Source organism: Rhododendron vialii, chromosome 13a, assembly GCF_030253575.1.
Source record: "Rhododendron vialii isolate Sample 1 chromosome 13a, ASM3025357v1".
Lineage (NCBI taxonomy): Eukaryota > Viridiplantae > Streptophyta > Magnoliopsida > Ericales > Ericaceae > Rhododendron > Rhododendron vialii.
Genome location: NC_080569.1, coordinates 32,374,762 through 32,383,702, shown reverse-complemented (window position 1 = coordinate 32,383,702; position 8,941 = coordinate 32,374,762). Strand labels below are relative to the sequence as shown.

Below are 8,941 nucleotides of genomic sequence, written 5' to 3'. Positions count from 1 at the left end.
CCTTGAAGGAAATGTAGTCAATGCCCACGCTATTTGCTTTTTCACTGGATATTTGGTAAGTTGGCGAATATTTATGTTTGCTTTATGAAAAGTAGGGAAAAGAAGACCACAACAAAAATCGTCAGAGCCACAGAGGCTATGACATGTTCTAATTAAGTTTTTTATTCGACACTTAAATCCCCGGTTATTTGGAACATACTTTGTTCAATGCCGAAGTGTTTCATAGAGTTAGGGATGTGGAAGTTGAATGGAACATAAAATGTGTAGATGGGCGCAAAAACGTATTTTTGCTATTGTGGCTAAGACGATCATTATATCAGTATGCTTTCGACCAACTTTTCATAAAATAAAATTTACTATTTCATTTTTCGTTTTTATCATCTTTTACTACTTTGAAAACTCTATTTGTTGATGTACAATGGGTCTTGATGCAGTTTAAAATGAGGGATATACATGCGCTTTCTAGAAATGTGCTATTTTTTAACCCATTGAGTGTAAAATGTTCATGTCTTTTGATGTAAAAATAATTTTTGATCCAAACCACTTGGGTTAGAAAGTAAAATTTTCAAGCTTTCTAATGGTTCAAACCACGCGCAAATCGGAGTTTGGGTGTAATTGGGGCAAGCCAACTAAGTTTGACATTTTTTTATATTGGTGAGTGCGCCCGGGAAGCACTGAAATGGGCCTGGGGCGCATAAACTTGCCGCGCATTTAAGCTACACAAAAGTTTAAATTTTGTGGGTTTGCCCGGGAAACTCCCAAATTCGGATTTGCACGTGGTTTGAACCGTTAGAAAACTTACTCATTTTACTTTCTAACTCAAGTTCTATGGATCAAAAATCATTCGTACATCAAAAGATGTTACCAATTTACCCTAAGTGGGCCAAAAAAAAATTCATTTCAGTAAAATACTTGCATATCTCTCACTTTTAATCGAATCAAGACCCATTATATGTTAAAACATAAAGTTTCTAAAGTAGTAAAAGATCGTAGAATCTAACAATAAAAATAATTTTGTTTGCTTTATGAAATGTAGGTAGAAAGACGACCACAACAAAAATCGTCAGAGCCACAGAGGCTAAGACATATTCTAATAAAGTTTTTATATGACACTCAAATCCCCAGTTCTTAGGCACGTAATTTTTTTAATGCTGAAGTGTTTCACTGAGTTAGGGATATGGAAGTTAAATGGAAGTTAGAATGTATAGATGAGCGTGAAAACATATTTTAGCTATTGTGGCTCTGATGATCATTATATCGGTATGCTTTCGACAAACTTTTCATTAAATAAAGTGTATTATTTTGTTTTTCGTTTGTATCATTTTTACTACTTTAAAAACTCTATTTGTTCATATACAATGGATCTTGATGCGATTTAAAATGAGGGATATACGGGCGCTTTCCAGAAATGAGCTATTTTTTGACCCACTGAGGGTAAAATGGTCATGTCTTTAAATGTAAAAATATTTTTTGATTCAAACCACTTAGGTTAGAAAGTAAAATGAACAAGCTTTCTAATGGTTCAAACCATGCGTAAATTGGAGTTCGGCAGTGTCTGGGGCAAGATTTCAAAGTTTAACATTTTTGTATTGTCCAGAGTGCGCCCGAGGCGCAATGAAATGCGCCCGGGACGCATGAATTGGCGCCTGGGCGAATTAAAGCTACAAACTTTGCGGGTTTGCCCCGAACATATCCGAACTCTGATTTGCGCGTGATTTGAACCGTTAGAAAGCTTGTTCATTTTACTTTCTAACCCAAGTTATATGGATCAAAAATCATTTGTACATCAAAAAATGTTACCATTTTACCCTCAATGGGTAAAAAACAATTTATTTTGACAAAACGCTTGCATGTCTCTCCTTTCAAATTGCATAATGACCCATTATATATCAAAACATAGAGTTTTTAAAGTAGTAAAACAAAGTAGTATCCTTAACAGTAAAAATATTTATGTTTGCTTTATAAAAATTAGGTAGAAAGAAGACAGCCACAAAAAATCGTCAAAGCCACTGAGGCTAAGACAAGTTCCAAGTTTCAATATGTACACAATTCCCTAGTTCTTAGGTATTTTGTTGAATGCCTAAATGTTCCATAGAGTATACGCACTTTGTTGAAGCGTAGAAAAAATAGTGTCATCATGGACATTGGCCAAAGCAGGACTTCAATATTTTTGAAGTCAAATTTGGATGTCTACAACCACCCATGACGAAAATTAAGAATGTTTCCAAACGAGAATACCGAAAAGGATTGAGAGTATTCCCTATATTTCAACATACCCCCGCCACATTACAACCACAACCTTCAGTTCCACCACGACGCATTGAGAACATTTTCTATTCAAGAATTTCAGAATTTTCATGTTCACAAGGTTAAGATCCATCCCTACATTATAACCACCACCTCCATGTGAAAGGTCATCAATTTTTTTGGGATTGTGGGGTGTGAATTTGTAAGAATTGAGATAATTCTCAGTAGTTTTCGAGTTTTTTTTTAATGGAGATAATTTTCATTCATTTTTCGGCTCCAAGGGTGGTGGCTGCGGGGGTTGTGATGAAGGTGATGGAAAAAGTAACCTGCTCACTATTGGCATTGGTGTTAGTTAGATTATTGTAGATCCTCTCAACCAGTAAAGCCTCCCAAGTAAGGGTCATCATCGGGCCGGGCCAGGCCGGCCCAGCCCGCCAAGTCGCTGCCCAAGCCCGTCCACGGGCCGGGCCGACCGGCTTTTTCTTTTTGGCGGGCCGGGCTACCTATCATAAATTGAAGCCCAAGCCCGGCCCACGGGCTAGCCCAATTGGAAGGCCGGCGGGCCAACAGGTGGGCTTAAATTTCCTTGGGCAAAACTAAACCAAGGGAAAAAAGAAAGGGTTTTGTGGGATTTTGGGCTAATAGACGGGGCCGTTGGCGGGCTTTTGGGCGGGTACCACGGGCAGGCCGAGTAAAAATTCATAGGCCCGAGCCCGCCCATTACAAACTACGGGCCGGGCTAGCCCGCCCGTTTTATGGGCTCGGGCAGGGTAAAAGCCCGGCGGGCCGGGCAGGCTTTGGGCGGGTCGGGGGCCTTCGGGCAAAATGATGACCCTTACTCCCAAGCAACAAAAAAGGTCAATAAACGAAGTTACGCACCATGACTAGGAATGGTTTCCGACACTTGATCCGTCAATGGCGTTCTGCGTGCCTTGTAGCAACCTTATTGCTTTGCTCTTGTCCACAAGATTAAAAAAAAAAAAGTGGCAATACATGCTCGTGTGATGTTCCAGTCCCGCCGTAATTAGTTAATAGACTCTGCATTGCGAACCCAATAATTACCCATTAAAAATACGCCTCAGCATGAATGATTTGTTCCACAAAAGTTGTAATAGTATCCAAGTTCAAAACAATTTTTAACCCTACATATTTCACCAGCAACATTCTTAAGATCCCTAGAATTTAACTCTGTGTGTGTGTCTTCACTCTTGAGGTTTCTAGTGTTGGAAAGCGAAAGCAAAAGGTATCATTGATGGGAGGAAGAGATTTTCACACACAATAGTTAGCACACTTTTATTGATAAAGCACACAAACGATTACACAAAGCTCTCACGCTTCTCTCTGTCTTTTACTCTCACTCAACTCCCATACTTTTCAATACAGGTTACAACCCATATATATAGGCAAAAGAATAACAAAAACAAAGATGAGATAATCTCTCATTTATTTTGCAAATCCCAAAACATATCACGGAAGCTCCAAAATTCTTCAAGCCTGATGAGGAATAGTGCTCCACGTTTTTATTCTCCCAATCATCCACTTGCGCTTTGAAACTTATCACCTCCAAACCAATAGTTCTACCAACACGTTTTTGTACATCAAGCTTACTTTTCAACATCTAGTTCCAATATTCTTAATAGAGAGCACGTTCAAAAGAAGGTTCCGCAATATTTGGTTAAACATTACAACTCAAAAAGCCGAGACACATGAACGGCACAAGTACAACCTGTGTCACACATCCATTTTATGGATTGTCATCCGCGCACCTATACAAATTACAAGCAATAGAAAAGAAAAAAGGATTCAAGTTAGAAACCACCAACTGAAGAGAGAGAGAGAGAGAGAGAGAGAGAGGGGATGGACTCCCCCGTTAAAATACGAGAAACAAAAACTAAATCGTAACGTTGAAGATTGTTCCCCCATACAAGCAAAGAAGAAAAGGCGATGAAAGGAGAAAAACAGAAAAGGAAACAGAGAATTAGAAAAAACGACTAGACTCCTTCGTCACTCGAACGAGATCCCTTGCCTTTCAGAAGCAGCGTATCCCCCACTTTTGCACTTCCTGATTTCCGCCTCTTGACAACATCTGTTACTTTGAAATTGCTTTTTTAAATTCTCCATCTCTATCCTCTTACTCAAAACACCCTAGGAAAGTGAAGGCTTCTACGAGGGAAGCCTCCTTTTCCTTGCTTCTTTCTTCCTTCTTGAAGCTTCTGACGATCAAACATAGGTCTATCTCCCACAGCCACATGGCCTGCCCACTGCATTTCACCCACCAGTCAGAGCCCCATTGCTTCGCCCTGCCCCGAGGAAGAAATAAACTCGAGCACCATGTCATCCGAAACCTCACTCTTCTGCGACTGTTCTACCCTCTTCACCCCGACCTTTCCTTGTTTTCTCTCTTGTTCCTCCACCACCACACCTTGTACGTTCTTGAACCACGACCCAAATTGCACCACTCTAGAATGAATCTCGACAGCCCTAACTGCCATAAGGTATACTGTCTGGCAACGTGCCACTGCCTCATTTAGCCTGATTCTTAACTATTGCGGAGAAAAGTGTTACCAGAATCAGCCGAACAAACCGTCAGATTTAAAGGGGAGTCCCAACCGGGCCATGACTCCAAAAAAGAAAATCAACATTAAAATTATGTAAATATTACTTTTTCAATTCAACAGAAATATAATCTGATGTTCAAAAAAAGAACATTGGCACACACAGAATAGAGAGCGCCTACCATTTATTAGGTTCAATATTTCAGCAGCACTAGAATTGAGTGATGGCTGCAACAGAGGACCGATAACCATGGCTGGATTTATTGCAACCGTATCGATACCCTTTTCTTTAACAAACTTCCGGGCAGCATCGATCTCAGCTAAAGTCTTTGATAGCAAGTACCACAGCTGGTAGCAGAAAATAAAGGAGATTGGCAAACGCAGACATATAACAGATTAGAAAGAACAGCCATTGTCATTTCATATTGTCCCAGAACACAAGCATGTGCTGCATATCCATGAGAAACCAAAGAAAAAAATCATGGGCAATCATGCGCGTTTGTTGAGGACATAAAATTTGGACGTTAAGAACCAATGTAGGTAGTTAAAGAAAATAAGTCACAATGAGTGTGTGTTCAAATGCCGGATCATAACGATGGACAGAGGACTCTTTCTCTCTCTTGGGCGTCAATTTCTCACGAACCATTTCCAGTTGCAAAACCTGGAATATCAAGTTTTTGGTTATCATATTCTACATACTCTGCAAGCTAATAACAAATAACTTTGAAGACGATTATTTCCCAAAAGTGCATTGCTAGCTGCAGGGCCTACAGACATGGATTTAAAATCCAAACCCAGTACATTACTTCTTGATCTAATCAAACACAACTCGATGGAAAAACTGTAGTCGTCAAATTCTACTTATTCTGTTAGCCCTACGAACAGCTTTCATGAGCACAGGAAAGTATTTAACAGAAATGAGCGAATAGCATGTAGACATACCTTATGTTGCTTGCATAATTCTGGATCAGAAAACCGAGTCTCATCAACTACCACTTCAGGAGTTCGAGGCCTACCATTTTGTACAACTGCAGCAATCGAGGATGTCAACACCGCTCTTTTGACAGATGGCGCTTTTGCACATGACTCGAGAACATTCAGGGTTCCCTTCAACGCAGGATCAATCATTTCTGTCTGAAATCAAAAAACAAACAACAAGCGAATAACAAACACGGAACAGAGCAAACATAACTCATATTATTACACTTAAAAGAACAATATCTAAAACACCTCTTTCTAAAGAGTCCATAAAGACCAATATGTACTCCGGGACTGCTTTGCGGACATTCAAACCATTTCACAAACACATGAGGGGTTAACCACATGTTATAACAACATTATTCGAAACCGTAAAAGTATGGTTAAGTAGGGTGAACTTGGGGATCCTTGACATCCTGTTTACACCATATTTCACCGCCTGTCAATGATCGACCGAAAGGTGGCAATTATGAAAATACTTCTTATTTTATTATTTTGTATTAATAATATAACTAGTTTTTATTTCTTTTATTTGTTTGTATTTTAATGAAGTGCAGGACACTTGACATGCTCCTACACACTTGAAAGTTAAAAGGACACTTGTCATCGTTCTACACACTGAGAAGTTGAGAAGTTATTTGGACAAGTGGCATGCTCCTACACACTTTGAAGTTTGTGGGAAGTTATTTAGATACTTGGAAGATAATTAGAAGAATGAAGAGTAGTGAGAAGTTAGGAAGTTATTTCCAACACATTTTGTTTTTTCTACAAGTAGCCTCTTTTAGCTTCATTTTAAACTCTCTCCAACAAATCAAAGTCTTTACTTGATTCTTAAATTTTTGTCTTACTAACCCATTCGGGTTATAATTAGGAGTAGGAGTAGAATTTCATATTCTAATTAAGCTTAGCTTAGGATCTTCGATGTGTCGCTCATAGCGATAGATCGATTGTTGAAGATTGATGGAAGAATCTCTTCCATTCTTCATCTTTCTTATCACCAATTTCATGTTTGACTCGACTGCCATTTCTCTTCCGATGAAGTTCTAAAATAACGGATCCGTCTTGTGGAGACATAGCTGCATTCGCCCTTATTTTTGTTGTTGGCATTGTTTCCCGAAATCTCTGTCGATTTTGATCTAGAAAAAAATTGGTAAACACATCCATGAAGAAAGGAGATGCGGTGTGAAAGACCCCTATGCAGCCATCAATAGCAGCATCGAAGGAACCTTCTTCAAGTAGGTTTGCTTTGAACAAGTGAAGTCTCTCTTTAGCACCCTCAAGCGAAAGTAAGTGCTCTGTCTTCTTAGGATCACCTGCGCCACAATATCAAGTGAAAAAAAGTATACTTCTATAGACTTATAATGGAAAGAGACAAGCATGAATCAATGTGGAAAAAATTGGACTGCAGTAACAGAGTCATCTGTGAAATAAATTTGGTCCCCAAAGGATGCACTTGATATTATTGTGGTTCTCAATATAGAAATGAGTGTTGCTACAGGTACCGAAATTGGGGGACCGAAATCGGACCGACGGCCGCCGGCGGGCCGTCTCCGGCCACCGGACGGCCAATCCGAGCCGTCCAAAAATTCTAAAAAAAAAAACCGAGATACACACGAAAAGGGGTGCTCCGATCAAGCACCCTACACACCTCGGATGACGTTGATTCCCGCGTGGGCCCCCTCGGTTTTTTTTTTTAGAATTTTTGGACGGCTCGGATTGGCCGTCCGGTGGCCGGAGACGGCCCGCCGGCGGCCGTCGGTCCGATTTCGGTCCCCCAATTTCGGTACCTGTAGCATTTTTGTATAGAAATAATGTTAATTTAGCTCCAAATGTACTAAATAGTGCTGTAATCGAACCGAGCAGCTCGTGAGCTTGACTCATTAACTCTCGGCTCGAGTTTTCGGCTCATTAAGAGAGGCTCAACTCGATTAAAGAGGCTGGTTGAGTAAATGACTAAACTCGGCTCGTTAAGGCTCGGGCCGAGCTCGAGCTCAAATTTTCGGCTCGTTTAATAAACGAGCCAAGCTCAAGCTCGACAAATCTTGGTTCGGCTCGTCTACAGCCCTAGTCCCATAGAATTGTGTAGATGGGTGTGAAATATATATTTTAGCGTTTGTGGGTTTGATGATCTTTATATCGATATGCTTTCGACCAACTTTTCATAAACTAAGGAGTGTAATTTTTGTTAGTGTTCATATCATCTTTTAGTACTTTAGAAACTCTATTTATTGATCTTCAATGGCTCTTGATTTAAAATGAGGGACATGCGAGCGTTTTACCGGAATGAATTATTTAACTTATTAAGGGTAAAATGGTTACGTATTTTGATGTACAAGTGATTTATAATCCAAACCACTTTGGTTGGAAAGTATAGTGAACAAGCTTTCTAACGGCTTAAACTAAGTACAAATCGGAGTTCGGGAGTGTTAGGAGCCTTTTTTTGAAGTGTTGAGACTTGAGAGTGCACCTGAGGCGCACTGAAATGAATCTCAGGTGCATAACATTGCGCCTGGGTGCATTAAAGTTGTACAGAAGGCCAAAATTTGCGGGCTTGCCTCGGACACTCTCTAAATACGATTTGTCCGTGATTTGAACCGTTACAAAGCTTGTTCATTTTATTTTCTAACTCAAGTGGTTTGCATAAAAATAAAGTCTACATCAAAAGACGTGATCATTTTACCCTCATTGGGTCAAAAAAACAATTCAAATTGTTCGGCACGTACATACAGTGGGTTGCGCGTTTTGGTGAATCATGTTTGAAATCCCGAAAGAGTTAGAGGGACTAATTCTTTTTTTCTTTTTTTTGCATCAAAAAAGAACTTCATAGATTAATAAAGAGTCATTACAGCCCATAGTTCGGAAATAAAAAAGACAACCATAGTACATGATAAATAATACATCATGCATAGAAAAGAGATGCAGATTCCTAAATTAAAAAAGAGCCATTTGGGAGCTTTATTCATTGTCAAATGGATAAGATATATCAGCTTCTGAGCGGATCCTGGAGGATGCTGCAAATTTTGCCATTGCATATGCACGATGAATCCTGTTAGGATCACATTGAGAAATGCTGCAGAGGGACTAATTCTTGAAAGGTAGGATTGAGCTCCCCTCAAATTCGTACGTAATCCACACATACCGCTGGACCACAAGGACAATTC

General features: G+C 39.7%; 2 protein-coding genes across 2 annotated transcripts; both read right to left on the bottom strand.

Annotated features, from left to right (window-relative positions):
• Positions 1-4,853: 4,853 nt before the first annotated feature.
• LOC131314133 (phenylacetaldehyde reductase-like) lies at positions 4,854-6,051 on the bottom strand. Its single transcript, XM_058342626.1, has 3 exons — positions 6,019-6,051; positions 5,745-5,936; positions 4,854-5,150 (listed from the first exon to the last, which is right to left on the bottom strand). Exons 1-3 carry the CDS (start codon positions 6,049-6,051, stop codon positions 4,914-4,916), a joined length of 462 nt encoding a protein of 153 aa, XP_058198609.1. The 3' UTR covers positions 4,854-4,913.
• Positions 6,052-6,710: 659 nt separating this feature from the next.
• LOC131314132 (uncharacterized) lies at positions 6,711-8,633 on the bottom strand. The gene is made up of 2 exons (XM_058342625.1): positions 8,627-8,633; positions 6,711-7,093 (listed from the first exon to the last, which is right to left on the bottom strand). Exons 1-2 carry the CDS (start codon positions 8,631-8,633, stop codon positions 6,711-6,713), a joined length of 390 nt encoding a protein of 129 aa, XP_058198608.1.
• Positions 8,634-8,941: the final 308 nt, after the last annotated feature.

What these genes read in the sequence shown, in the direction of transcription:
- LOC131314133 (XM_058342626.1), bottom strand. Translation starts at nt 6,051, where the DNA reads ATGGACTCTTTAGAAAGAGGTGTTTTAGATATT. An exon ending in AAAGAGGTGTTTTAGATATT is followed by an intron (nt 5,937 to 6,018) that starts GTTCTTTTAAGT and finishes TTTTGATTTCAG; the next exon opens with ACAGAAATGATTGATCCTGC. An exon ending in AATTATGCAAGCAACATAAG is followed by an intron (nt 5,151 to 5,744) that starts GTATGTCTACAT and finishes TTCTGCTACCAG; the next exon opens with CTGTGGTACTTGCTATCAAA.